At 43.3% G+C, this 15,000-nt stretch overlaps 1 protein-coding gene across 11 annotated transcripts in view; it reads right to left on the bottom strand.

The window, feature by feature from the left end:
- LOC123516259 (WW domain-containing transcription regulator protein 1-like) overlaps positions 1–15,000 on the bottom strand; it is a 136,861-nt gene that overhangs the window by 99,712 nt on the left and 22,149 nt on the right. For 6 of the 11 annotated variants that reach the window (XR_006678135.1, XM_045275501.1, XM_045275497.1 and 3 more), the window contains exon 2: positions 7,460–7,555. The exons of the other annotated variants lie outside the window; for them this stretch is intronic. Coding sequence is in view for 5 of the 6 variants with exons in the window: in XM_045275501.1 (XP_045131436.1) it covers positions 7,460–7,555 (96 nt within the window). In the remaining variant the exon portion in view is untranslated. The remainder of the gene's footprint in view (positions 1–7,459; positions 7,556–15,000) is intronic. 11 annotated transcript variants of the gene reach the window in all.

Below are 15,000 nucleotides of genomic sequence, written 5' to 3'. Positions count from 1 at the left end.
CCCTCCACCCACACCTTGACACCCTCGCCCTATCCTTTCATCCCTCCTCCTTCCTCTTGGGTCTCTCTGTCCTTCACTCTCGCTTCCTCACTCCACGACCTGTTCTTAACCTTCCCTCGGCCTCTTGACACCTCCCTGACCTCCCTGTGACCTCTCCTTCACGTCAGCCTCTTCCGTCCCGCCCTCAGATTGGCACTCAACGTCTCCCCCCCCCCATTCAACTAACCCTTCATTCGCCTCCTCCCCTATCCTCCCCTCTCCTCTTCCTTAATAAACACTTCCAGCCTCTCTCTTCTCTTGGAAAACACACACACACACACTCCCTCTATCTTAAGACGTCCTCAGCTTCATGCTTTAAAAATATCCTTCCTGTCCACTCCACTTAAGGGATCACTGTCCTGCCCTTTCGAGAGAGAGAGAGAGAGAGAGAGAGAGAGAGAGAGAGAGAGAGAGAGAGAGAGAGAGAGAGAGAGAGAGAGAGAGAGAGAGAGAGAGAGAGAGAGATACATATAAATACAAATAAATAAATAAACCAGCCTGTTATTCATTTTCCAAAATCTTGTGTATGCACGTTAGAATTACATCTCGTCCTTTTCATCACCCTATAAAAAATAAGGAAAAAAAAAAAAATCCCGGTCTGGTTCTTCCCCATGAAAAAAAAATCCACTTGTCGATACACAACTTGAAAGAAAGAAACAATAGAAAAATACCACCTTTAAAAACATATTCTCCCTTAACTCCTTCAATACTGAGACACTTTTTTTTTACGTTGAGATTTGTGTACGATTAGACCATTTTATCAACATTAGCAAAAGTGTCTATGGAGGTCAGATGATTAATGACCAGTCTTCATTATTTTCATCCCCCACATGCGTTTCTGAAGGTGTATAAAAACCGCCATATAGTAACCAGAGTGAATATGGAAAAGCGTCATGGTACTGAAGGGGGTCAAAAACTGATACTATCTTCAAAAATATATTCTCCCTCTTCCTTTCCTCAAACAAGAAAAAATAAATAAATAAACAAATAAAACTCTCTCTCTCTCTCTTCACCTCCAAAGTTCCCACCCACTTCTCCAATCCGTGCAAAGTATAGCACTGTCCCCCGTTGAAAAATATCCTGGCCCAATTACAAGTTTCCCTGCTCCTTCCCTCCTCTGCTCTTGTATATTCAGGTTATCCTTTTGTTTCATAGTTAACCGTGCATGCATACACACATGAACATTTGTGCGTACGTATGTATGTATGTATGTATGTATGTATGTATGTATGTATGTGTGTGTGTGCGTATCCTTGAAGATAATTGCTGTATACAACGCCAATTCAATACACACACACACACACACACACACACACACACACACACACACACACACACACACACACACACGTCATCCTTATCTGGACTGTGCGCAAGTGATAATTATGATAATCTCTCTCTCTCTCTCTCTCTCTCTCTCTCTCTCTCTCTCTCTCTCTCTCTCTCTCACACACACAAACACACAAGAAGAGGGTCCCACTTGAGGACACATACACACCCTGAGTCCTGACGTGTACACAAGAGAAGCTTTGTGTGTGTGTGTGTGTGTGTGTGTGTGTGTGTGTGTGTGTGTGTGTGTGTGTGTGTGTGAAGGATGAGAGGACCCAAAACTCTCTCTCTCTCTCTCTCTCTGTGTGTGTGTGTGTGTGTGTGTGTGTGTGTGTGTGTGTGTGTGTGTGTGTGTGTGTGTGTGTGTGTGTGTGTGTGTGTGTGTGTGTGTGTGTGTGTGTGTGTGTGTGAACCGCCATCACAACAGAAACCCTTAAGTTCAAAACGTGAGAGAGAGAGAGAGAGAGAGAGAGAGAGAGAGAGAGAGAGAGAGAGAGAGAGAGAGAGAGAGAGAGAGAGAGAGAGACGAGACGACGACGACGACGACGACGACGACGACGACGACGACTCCACACAACACTGATAACAAAGCTAGGAACAACAACGGGCAAAGAACAAAAACCACTATACCACCACATTGTCAACCTTCCATGTGCTGTTTCTCCATACATTAATACAATACTATCTATATCAACTCCCTAATCTAATATAAGTGAATCTGATGTAACAGGATGCATGGGCAGGTGTTAGTGCAGGAAGCGTTCAGGAAGACTGGATCGGAAGGAAGGAAACATGGAAGAAGCGAGGAGAGGAGAAGAGAGGAGAGGGAAGGAGGTTACGCTAGAGAAAAATATGTAGGAAAGTTGGGTTAAGTTGGTTAGAAGAGAAGGAAGGAAGGAAGTTGGTTGGTTGGTTGTTTGGTTAGGTAAGGTAAGGTAAGGTAAGGTAATGAAGTAAGGTAGGTTGGATTAGAAGAAAATATGAGTCATGAGGTTAGTTAGAAGAGAAGTTAAATAGGAAGGTAAGGTTAGGTTAAATCAGCTTGTTAGATTAGCATTGGTTAGAAGAGAAAAAGAAAATAGACAGGTTAAGTTACGGTAGGTTAAGTAAGTCAGGGGAGGAGGAGAAAGAGGTATTAATGAAGTAAAGTTAAGAAAGTCGGTAGGTTAGGTTAGCAGAGAGGAGAAAGAAAGAACGAACAAGTAGGTAGTAACAAAGGTGAAGCCGCGTGTCAGTTAAAGACAGGGAGGGGAGGCTGCCGTCTTGTCCATCTGCTATCCTGCCGCCTACCACGTGCTCGCCCCGCCCCGCACAAACCCCGCAGAACCCATCACAACCCCTGAACACCGACTCGCTCTCCACCTCCAGGCACCACTACACAATCCTGCCGAGGTGAGCAAGTGACGGAGGCGGTGAAGGAGCGAGTGATGTAATATGTGAGCAGAAGGAGGAAGAAGAGGAAGGAGGGCAATAAGGCGGGACGGAGACGGGTACACGGTGAGGACAGGTGAGGAGAGAGAGAGAGAAAGAGAGAGAGAGGAGGGAGAGGAGCGGCCGTTACAAGGATCACAACAGATGCACGCGTCCGATAGGTTGTGTGTGTGTGTGTGGCTTCGCGAGAGAGAGAGAGAGAGAGAGAGAGAGAGAGAGAGAGAGAGAGAGAGAGAGAGAGAGAGAGAGAGAGAGAGAGAGAGAGAGAGTGTACTGACCCGTGACAAGGACATTTAAAAGTGAGAAATCATAATCATAATCATCATCATAATAATAATAATAATAATAATAATAATAATAACAATAATCGACATTAATCAGGAAAATTATGAAAATCTATTTACTTTCTTTCCACGATGACTGTAATTGATACTGATGCTGACGATGATTGATGTTACTGATTACTGATAAATAAAATGCATTAACTGAGGACCTGAAAGATTGGTTGGGTTAATTAATACTGAAAACTGCCAATCACTCGTCTCTTAACCTTTGTCTTTGTTTATCTGTCTGTCTGTCTGTCTGGTAATGGACCTTGTGTGAATAATGACTCTCTCTCTCTCTCTCTCTCTCTCTCTCTCTCTCTCTCTCTCTCTCTCTCTCTCAGTAAATCAACTTTTTTTTCTCTTTCTCTTCCTTAATACAACTAGTTTTCTTTAACAATACAGTAAACGCTGTAGTGAAACCAAACAGGCCAGTAAACATCTGACATTGTTGCTGTCTAATATCCCCTGCGGCTGTCATGCCTTACAGACGGGGGTTCGAACGCGGGCACACACACAGCTTTCACCCAGCAAACGTCCGTTCCGCCTCCCGCCACTGTCCTGCCGTCCACCGCAGCCCACACCGCCAAGACCCTCGCCTCGCCCACCACCTCACGTCTTGGTCTCGCCTGTCCCCTCTCGATGCACAATTAGGAGACACAGGCAGACAGAACAGTGAATAAACAGATAAATAGATCAATAAACAGATAGATGCAGGACTAGATGGGTAAATGGAAAATCATGCAGAAAGACAAATGTTCAGATAGATAGACCGACACACACAGAGACAAATCGATAAAAGACAAATGCATGCGTGGGTAGGTAAGGAAGTAATGAGATTGACAGACATAACAGACAGGAACGTAAAGAAACATATATGTATGTATGTAGACTGATGAATAGACAGATGGATATAGAGATGGAGAGTTATATACACAGACTGAGGAGGAAGCTGCAAGAGAAACAGGTAGAAATAATAATAAAAATAAATAAATAAAACAAGATAGGAAATTAATTGTGAAAGGAAGACTATTGCTTTTCATTGACATAAGTAATACGTCCTAACGATTATTACTACTACTACTACTACTACTACTACTACTACTACTAATAATAATAATAATAATAGCAGCAACAATAAGACATAATAACCATAATGACCGCCCTACGCCACGCCCTAATCACACACACACACACACACACACACACACACACACACACACACACACACACACACACACACACACACAGACCGCAAACCACAAACAAATCAATAATAAGCCAATTGTCCTGTAATTTGTGATGTCACCAGCGTGAATAATCGGATCAGTAGTAGTAGTAGTAGTAGTAGTAGTAGTAGTAGTAGTAGTAGTAGTAGTAGTAGTAGTAGTAGTAGTAAAAAACAATGTGAAGCAAGCGGTAATAATAGTAGTAGTAGTCGTAGTATTAGTAATAGTAGTAGTAGAAAAAAATGTGAAGCAAGCGTAGTAGTAGTAGTAGTAGTAGTAGTAGTAGTAGTAGTAGTAGTAGTAGTAGTAGTAGTAGTAAAAAGAACAAGAGTGAATGTGTAGCAACAACATTTACCCCTCATGACTCACTGAATAAATCCCCTCATACACCACCACCACCATCACCACCACCACCACATCAACACCATGCAGCAACAAGGAGTGGAGTGAGAGAGACAACGAGTGAGGGAGTGAAGGAGTGAGTGAATTAAGCTTACACACACACCCAGCCAACCACACCACATGAAAATAGACGTGTGTGTGTGTGTGTGTGTGTGTGTGTGTGTGTGTGTGTGTGTGTGTGTGTGTGTGTGTACCTGGGACGACCACAAAATCACTAGGGTACTCCTCGGTCGATGAGGGTTTTGGGGTTCTAAAATACGACGTCTCGCCTCACCGCCCCCTCTCTCCCTCACTCTGTCTCTCCCTTTTCCCCGGTCACTCCCTCCACGAACCCTTTGCTCCTCCCCTCACTCAAGCTCCTCCTCCTCCTCCTCTTACTCCTAGTTTTGTTCCTCTTGACCCCTCCTTTCCCCTCTTCCCCTCCTCTTTACGCCATGCACGTCATTTGCGTCTCTCTCTCTCTCTCTCTCTCTCTCTCTCTCTCTCTCTCTCTCTCCTTTCAGTACGTAAGAAGTCCATTCTCTAATTACCATCTAATTGTTCTCAAGTCGTTAAAGTTTGTGAATCATAAGTGGAGGAGGAGGAGGAGGAGGAGGAGGAGGAGGAGGAGGAGGAGGAGGAGGAGGAGGAGGAGGAGGAGGAGGAGGAGGCGGAGGAGGAGGACTGGTAGAACAGTTTAACCTTTATTCCTTGTGGAGATGAAGAGATGCAAGAAAAAAATAAAAATTAATGAGAAAAATAAATAAAAAAAATTACAACGAACAACTAGAACCACCACCACTACTACTACACCACCACCACCACCACCACCACCACTACTACTACTACTATTACTACTACTACTACTACTGCTACTACTACTACTACTACTTCTGCTACTACTACTATAACAAAACAACTACTACTACTACTACTACTACTACTACTACTACTACTACTATTATTACTACTACTACTACTACTACTACTACTACAATGACGTGGCTGCTCTGGGTCTTAAGGGGAGTGAGTAAAAGAGTAAGAGATGGAGAGAGAGAGAGGAGGAGTAAGTGTGGGAGGGAGGGATGTAGTAAGGGATGCTGGTGGTTGAGATGATGATGGTGGCCTGACGCTCTCCTGACGTCAGACTGGGAGATGAGTCACGGCCCCAGCTGACACACACACACACACACACACACACACACACACACACACACACACACACACACACACACACACACACACAGCTGACTTACTGCCTCCTCACAAAAACAGACACAGAGATGGGTATATACAACCACACGTTTATACAAAGGTTACACACACACACACACACACACACACACACACACAAGAACAACCTACTGATAAAATTAATCTATATATAGACAATCATCCCAACACACACACACACACACACACACACACACACACACACACACACACACACACACAGGCCACATAAGGCACACAAGCACCGCCTGTTGCCCCCTGCTCGTGACCCCAGAAATTGACCCCTGTTGACCCCTGCGGCATTTCCCCCTGACCAGTCCATAGTGAGAACGTGACGCCGCCTAGCAAAACAAACAAGCAAACAAGATAATAAACAAAACAAACACCGCACATTCACAGGCACACACACACACACACACACACACACACACACACACACACACACACACACACACACACACACACACACACACACACACACACAACTATTTTTTTTGTCTTGCAATTTATAATGTTATGCTTTTTCAATCTGCACTCTCCATAATCTCTCTCTCTCTCTCTCTCTCTCTCTCTCTCTCTCTCATCACCACCTCACTTTCCTCATTTCCTTCCTACACACCCTCGTCTTCAGCACACTCATCCACCCCCTCCATCTCTCTCTCTCTCTCTCTCTCTCTCTCTCTCTCTCTCTCTCTCTCTCTCTCTTCTCTCTCATTCTCTCTCTTATCTCAGTATCTCAGTGTCTTGCTCTTCACTGATTTAATTTCCTTAAAAGTTTTTGGCACACGGTGGTATAATTTATTTCTTCTTTCTCTTCCTTGCTTTATCTTTTTCACCTCCTACATGAATAAGTGCACAGTGAGTCAGGAGGAGGAGGAGGAGGAGGAGGAGGAGGAGGAGGAGGAGGAGGAGGAGGAGGAGGAGGAGGGGTGTTAGCCAGCTGCCCCCGGTAAAGGTGACGGTTAGAAATAAGAACACGAGGTTAAAGGAAAGACGAGAGAGAGAGAGAGAGAGAGAGAGAGAGAGAGAGAGAGAGAGAGAGAGAGAGAGAGAGAGAGAGAGAGAGAGAGAGAGATAGGGCGGGGGGGCTGAGAGGGATGGAGGAAGGGAAGGGAGGCGGAGAAAACAGGAAGAGGGAGAGAGACACAGGGAAGGGCGGTACGGAAGAAGAAAGGAAAGAGGGAAAGAAAGGAAGAAGGGGAAGGAGAGAATGATGGAGGGACTGTATGATTGGAGAAAAGTGAGAGAAAAAGGAAGATATTTATAATACTAATGAATATGAGGAGGAGGACGAGGAGGAGAAGGAAGAGGAGAGATAACAAGTTGATACCGAGAGGAGGTGATGGAAGAGAAGAAATAGGAGGAGGAGGAGGAGGAGGAGGAGGTTATAGATACACTTAAGCCACTGTCACACGAGGAAATTACTGTGGCTTCGTCAGCATGTGTTGGCGGTGCTGCTGGGAGGGGGAGAGAGAGAGAGACGAAAGGACGGACCTGGTGGGGACTGGGGTCGGGCGGCAGGGTGGAGCATGGCGGGGCAGTGCGGGGTAAGACGGGGCAGGGGCACGGAGGCTGCTACCTACCCTCTCCCTGTTCACAAAGAGACAACACCCCAACACCACCAGCGTCGTCTTAGCGTCACAAATAAAGGTGAGCACCGGAGGATAATTAAGGTGGGAAGGAGTGAGTAACTGTTAGGATGTGCAAAAAGTCAGTCATTGTTGAGGAGTGGAGTGATATTTGCAAGGAAATGAATATAATAGATGCAAATTAGTGGAGTTTTCAAGAAAATATATACATAATTATTCTTAGATATATAGTTGTGGGGATGAACGTCAATGACAATGACGTATGAATAAATATATGAATAAATGAATAAATATATAAGTTAGTGATACAAAAGAAAAAAATCAACTAAAACATATTTCGATTCAACTAAAATATATTAAGATGATACACGAAATAATTATGAAATATAACAGAAAAATATAATAAACATTTTCACATAAAAAATATACATACACACAGATAGAAAATAAACAAGAAAAAAAAAAAAACAAAGACGTAAATTATGAGGAAAAAAAAAAAAAAAAAAAAAACGTAGGCCGGTACCAATATAAATAAACACACACACACACACACACACACACACACACACACACACACACACACACACACACACACACACACACACACACACACACACACACAGCAAACAACAACAGCGGAACAGTATGAGAAACTGAACGTGGGACAGGTGTTTGCAGGTGTGGAACAAGTGCATCAGGCTCAACTCAGGACACACACACACACACACACACACACACACACACACACACACACACACACACACACACACACACACACACACACACACACACACACACACACACACACACACACACCGGAACAGACAATTTTACGTTTATGGATGGTTGCTTCTGTATTTGCCCGTCTGCCTGTCAATCTCTCTCTCTCTCTCTCTCTCTCTCTCTCTCTCTCTCTCTCTCTGTAATAAACGTGACCGTCCAGGTGACATCTCAGAGAAGGCACACGTCAGTCACGACTCACCTGCGACACTGATTACTCTCTCTCTCTCTCTCTCTCTCTCTCTCTCTCTCTCTCTCTCTCTCTCTCTGTTTCTCATTCACTTCCTCCTCCTCCTGCAATCGTAATAAGTGAACACATAAGTCTAACACGTTACCTGTTGTCACGTTCACGCCCACATTGCACCAACACTTACCTGAGGAAACAAAAGTGTATAGATTAGATGACATATCGCACCAACCCACAAACACACACACACACACACACACACACACACACACACACACACACACACACACACACACACATATGAAAAATAAATAAATAAAACTTCATCTAATCCTTCACTAAATGACTGAGAATCCCTAGTTACATTACCATCAAAAGATAAATATAAGAAAAACTAACTGCTAGAGATTATTAACAACAAGACGTCACTTCTTTTTATATTTTTGGTTAATGGGGGAAGTGAAGCTTGTGAGTCAATCAATGGGTGTTTAAGGGCTCAAGACGTCATTTTTTTGTTGTATATTTTGTTAATGGGGTGAGTGAAGGTAGTGAGTCAATCAATGGGCGGCCGAGGGCTCAGAGGGGCAGGTGAACGACCGTGGCCACGTATCCCCTGGTGGCGACACTATATTTGAGGCCCAGGGAGGCACGGCTCGCTCACACTGTCAACATCCAGCCTGCCAAATTAAACGTCTATATATGTGGAACTGTTGTATCTTCCACCTCCTCCACTACTGCTGCCACCATCAGTCCTCTTCCACCACTAATACTCCACCTCTTCCTGAACCTTCCAATCTACCATTAATACTACCTCCACCTCCACCACCATCACTACCTCCTCTACAACTAATCTAACCTAACCTAACCACCATTATTAGTCTTCCTCCTTCCTTTTCCTCCTCCTTCAGTATCCTCCAACGCCACAACACCAGTCCTCCTCCTGCACCTTCTACTGTTCTTCTTCCTCTTCCTCCCTCCTCCTCCTCCTCCTCTTCCTCTTCCTTGGTCTCCGCCATGCTAGTTACCTGCGTACACCACTAATGTTACTGCCGCATACCACCACCACCAGCGCCACCGCCATCACCATCACCACCGCCGCCATCACAACTACGATTCTACCTGCCACTGTTGTTATCATCACATTCACTGCCTACTCCTGTTACTGGCGGGTTATCACTGAAGTGTGTGTGTGTGTGTGTGTGTGTGTGTGTGTGTGTTAGAGAGGTGGCCAGTGTGTGGTGCTGGTGGTGTTTGTTGTGAGAGTTCCGCCATCACCACCACTCCTGCCGCCATTACGTCTCCTGTCAACACCGTACTGTATTTACCTGCCATTGTACTTTTTTTTTTTTTTTTTCCTCTCTATTTGTTGTTGTATTTGTAGTTTATGGTTAGGGAACAAATCATGGTTCGTATTGTTAACCCTTCCACTGCGTCACGAAACAATTAGCAGCGCCAGAAGCAATGCGTGAAGTATTCGTGAGTATCTACAGAAAAGTTATCCATGAAAAAAAGAATACATATTTTTTACCATTTCTTTACATTTCTAAGTTTGTCTCGAGTGATTGATAATTCCCGAAAAAAAAAAAAATATGTAGTAAATGGCAGACAGAATTATCATTTTTATGGTGATTATTTTTTTTTTCAATAACTTTTAACAAGAACTGGTCAAAGGTGTGGATTTTCAGGGTTGTTCACAAGAGAAAAAATAAACAAAATACATAAATAGATAAACAAATGAATAAGTAAAATAAATAAAAAATAGATGTTGTGACCTTTACAAGACTGTTCCCATGATGAAGAGAATAAATTAATAAAAAAAAAAAATACATAAACCAATGAATAAATGTAAAAAAAAAAAAAAAAAAAAAAAAATAGGATCTCCTGCTAAAATTCCTTTCAACAAAACAGTCCAAGAGTTACTCAAATAAAACTCACATACGGTCATTACCAGAGTCACCACCACCACCACCACCACCACCACCGCCATCTTCTCTTAGCAGCAACACCAAAAATTTCCTTCCAAGTGATTATTCCCTACAGTAATCGTATCCACCACCACCACCACCACCACCACCACCACCACCACCACCACCATCATTCATTTCTGTCAGCATTGTCTGTCCTTCAGTTGTTCCTCCTCCTCCTCCTCCTCCTCTTACTCCTCTACTTCCATCCTATTCTAACCCGAAGAGCCGCAAGACTACAGCCCAGCCCCAACTCTCTCTCTCTCTCTCTCTCTCTCTCTCTCTCTCTCCCAAGGACACAAACAACATTACCTACATGCTTATCCTGGTCAGTCATCTCAAGAACAAGAAAAAAAAAACAATTCAAAACAAAATAAAAATCAATGAAAAAATAAATAAAAGGAGAAACAACAACAACAACAACAACAACCTAAATTTCTACTCCATATATGCACTATCTCTTAACAAGTAATTTCTTGAGAGAGAGAGAGAGAGAGAGAGAGAGAGAGAGAGAGAGAGAGAGAGAGAGAGAGAGAGAGAGAGAGAGAGAGAGAGAGAGAGAGAGAGAGAGAGAGAGAGAGAATGAAACCAAAAAAAAGGAAACTACAAGAAAACGAAGGAAGAAAAGATGAAAAGTGAACAAAAAAATTATACGATGAAAGAAAACTGGAGGAAAAAGAACAAAGAAGGAAATAAAGAAGGAAATAGAAAAGAAAACTCCATAAGAAAGAAAGATAAAAGAGAGAGGAAGAGAAAGAAAAGACATGGAGAAATAAAGAAAAGGAATAATGAACAGAGAGAGAGAGAGAGAGAGAGAGAGAGAGAGAGAGAGAGAGAGAGAGAGAGAGAGAGAGAGAGAGAGAGAGAGAGAGAGAGAGTCGCAACCTTAGAAGTTTTTATCTGATGTGGATTAATCAGATGGACCACGGATTTCCCTGAGTGGAGGAGAGTTACTGATAAGCAGCGATCGGGAGACGGACATTTGTTAGGCCATCTCCCCCCCCACTCTCTCTCTCTCTCTCTCTCTCATCTATTTTCTTTATTTTTAAGCCTTTTGTTTTTCCTCACTATTCTTCCCTCGTTTCCCTATCATCTCTCTCTCTCTCTCTCTCTCTCTCTCTCTCTCTCTCTCTCTCTCTCTCTCTCCGGCTGCTGTTTACATTCCTAACGGCGGCAATAAGAACCAAACTGAACTGAACAAGCGGAGAAGAAGAAGAAGAAGAAGAAGAAGAAGAAGAAGAAGAAGAAGAAGACAACAATAACAATAACAACAACAGGAGGAGGAAGGTGGGGGGGGGAATAGTGAAGACACCCTGCAGAGTACAATAGATGACAGTCCTCTTCTCTTCTCTTCTCTTCTCTTCCTTGCTTGCGTAAATAAACTCATAAACAAAAGCCCAAGAAGTTGAGAAGCATGTTTGCCTAAAAAAAAAAAAAAAAAAAAAGTAATAATAATAATAAAGAAAAAAAGATATTAGGGAAGGGGGAAGGAGGAGGGAGGGGAGTGAACGTATCTTACTAAAACACCAGCAAAGGGAACGATAAGACTGTGTGTGTGTGTGTGTGTGTGTGTGTGTGTGTGTGTGTGTGTGTGTGTGTGTGAATAATGAGTCTCTGTTTCCCGTCTCTAGGGATATAATAAGACTTATCTGAGAGGACGTAAAGAATAATACCACGTGTGTGTGTGTGTGTGTGTGTGTGTGTGTGTGTGTGTGTGTGTGTGTGTGTGTGTGTGTGTGTGTGTGTGTGTGTGTGTGTGTGTGGCAGATAGACAAACTACCAAACAGAAAACACCAGTCCTCCACACACACACACACACACACACACACACACACACACACACACACACACACACACGTATAGCCTTCATTATAGCACGTGAAGGCGACTGTCGCTCTTAGCCGCCCTTGACAAAAAGACGAGAGAGAGAGAGAGAGAGAGAGAGAGAGAGAGAGAGAGAGAGAGAGAGAGAGAGAGAGAGAGAGAGAGAGAGAGAGAGAGAGAGAGAATCATTAATCATACACTCTTTAACAACGCTCTCCCCCCCTCACACAGACAGACATAGACACACACACACACACACACACACACACACACACACACACACACACACACACACACACACACAGTCAGCATCTAATCCTGAACTGACAAAGCAACGAAGCAAGACACTTTGTTGGCGATTAAATTCTGGCTGAGTAAACGATGAGAGAGAGAGAGAGAGAGAGAGAGAGAGAGAGAGAGAGAGAGAGAGAGAGAGAGAGAGAGAGAGAGAGAGACACTGTGGTGGTTCTCTAGAATCTGTAGTATTAAGTGACAATTTTTTTCCTTAATTGACATAAATAAACTGAGTGATTTCATTGTGCTCTTGTTTGTTACGAGACTGTTGCTTGTTGTCTTGCTGGAGGAGGAGGAGGAGGAGGAGGAGGAGGAGGAGGAGGAGGAGGAGGAGAGACTGAATGCCGACAGTTTGGTTTGTGGAAGGCGTGATTCATGAAGCCAAGCGTTGTTGTTGTTGTTGTTTTTGTTACTGATGATGATGTAGTAGTAGTAGTAGTAGTAGTAGTAGTAGTAGTAGTAGTAGTAGTAGTAGTAGTAGTAGTAGTAGTAGTAGTAGCAGCAGTTATTGTTGTTTTGATGATAATGGAAATTACATCTGTTTAATGTGAAAGAAATAATTACGTACTTTAGGTGATGCTGAGTTTTGAAGAAGAAGAAGAAGAAGAAGAAGAAGAAGAAGAAGAAGAACCTGTGGGAGTGGGTAGTGGCCTGAGCGCTGTGGACACAAAGGCTTGCTGGCGGGCTGGCTGGTGACGGAGGGGCAGTCCTTACACTTCCAAGGTCGCCCTGCTTCGTCCCCTACACACACACACACACACACACACACACACAGCGGCGCACCTGCAACACCTTAACTTTCATACACACGAGCAAGACGGGTTCATTTCCTACTCTCTCTCTCTCTCTCTCTCTCTCTTTTCCTTATTTTTTTCTTTTTTTTACTTGTGCATGTTCCTTACTCCTCTTTCTTCCCTTCCTCCTCATCATCACCGTCATCGTCCTTATATTCATCCGTCTCATTTTCTTTTCTTTTTTTAATCATATTCAACTTTTTTTTTTTATGCCTAATCCTCCAGCAAGCAAAATACAAGGTCTGAATAGATGTGTGAAGGTGAATAGGAAATGAGAATAAAAAACCCGTGTCCTTACATGAGACCAGTAAAGAGAGAAGTGAGAAAAGCTGCTATTTGGATGCTGTTTACGTTAGAATCATTAGGGAAAAGAAGGAAAAAATAGCTTAACGTGATGTCCAAAAGAAAAGAATTATTGTTTTTTTTTTTTTTTTATTCTGACGGATTTATGTATATGAAAATCCTTCGAAAACTGTGGAAGAAATTGAAATATAGAAAGTAAAAGTTTGCTGGTTAAGAAAATGCACGAGAAAGAAAAAAAAAAAATCAGGAAATGAAACAGAGATAAAAAGAATAGAAACGACGGATTATTCCTAGTATTTTATCGGTACTCAAACTCTCTCTCTCTCTCTCTCTCTCTCTCTCTCTCTCTCTCTCTCTCTCTCTCACACACACACAGACTGAGAGGAGGAAAAACATTCACTCTTGCATCACCAAACACACACACACACACACACACACACACACACACACACACACACACACACCACTATAAAACAAGAAACATCAGTCATCTTTTTCCTATATCCACCTTTCACCCACTCCCACCCACTAACCCACGCACCTCCACCAACGCACCTTTCCCACCCACACCACCTAAGCTAAGCCGAGTCAGCAGCGCCACCCACCTCCCACCCACACCCTCACCAGCCACACATACACGCCGCCGCCGCCGCCCTACTGGTTACCTGACTCAGCATCAATTAATAGAGAAAGGTGCTGAGGGATGCAGGTGCTCAAGGGGTAAAGTCTCACCTTACTAACGAGAGAGCACACACACACACACACACACACACACACACACACACACACACACACACACAGTTTTGATTTGGTTTTAAACAGTTCTTCTTCGTGCGGTAGTAGTAGTAGTAGTAGTAGTAGTAGTAGTAGTAGTAGTAGTAGTAGTAGTAGTAGTAGTAGTAGTAGTAGTAGTAGTGGTGGTGGTGGTGGTGGTGGTGATTTATACCGCACGCACAGCACAAATGGCAGAAAGGTAAAAGGCAGAGGTGAGTGACTTCGCTTCATGGTTAGAGAGAGGCGGTGAGAGACAAACGCAAGAACGAGACCAGACGAAGGGGAAGACGATAAAGAAATTGTGATAAAACGAAAACAAAAAGCACAAAAAAAAAAGAAAAGAAATCATCAGAAACAAAATATTTACCTAAAACTAAGGAAAGAAAAGAAAGAAAGGGCAAAAATAAGAAAGTAAGAAGGAGGATGTTGCTAGGAAGGAAATAGGGAAGAAGTGTACTGAGGGAGGAAGGGGGCCATTCTCTCTCTCTCTCTCTCTCTCTCTCTCTCTCTCTCTCTCTCTGACTAC

The sequence above is a fragment of the Portunus trituberculatus genome, chromosome 40 (assembly GCF_017591435.1).
Source record: "Portunus trituberculatus isolate SZX2019 chromosome 40, ASM1759143v1, whole genome shotgun sequence".
Taxonomy (NCBI): Eukaryota; Metazoa; Arthropoda; class Malacostraca; order Decapoda; family Portunidae; genus Portunus; species Portunus trituberculatus.
This window is presented reverse-complemented; position numbering and strand designations above follow the sequence as displayed.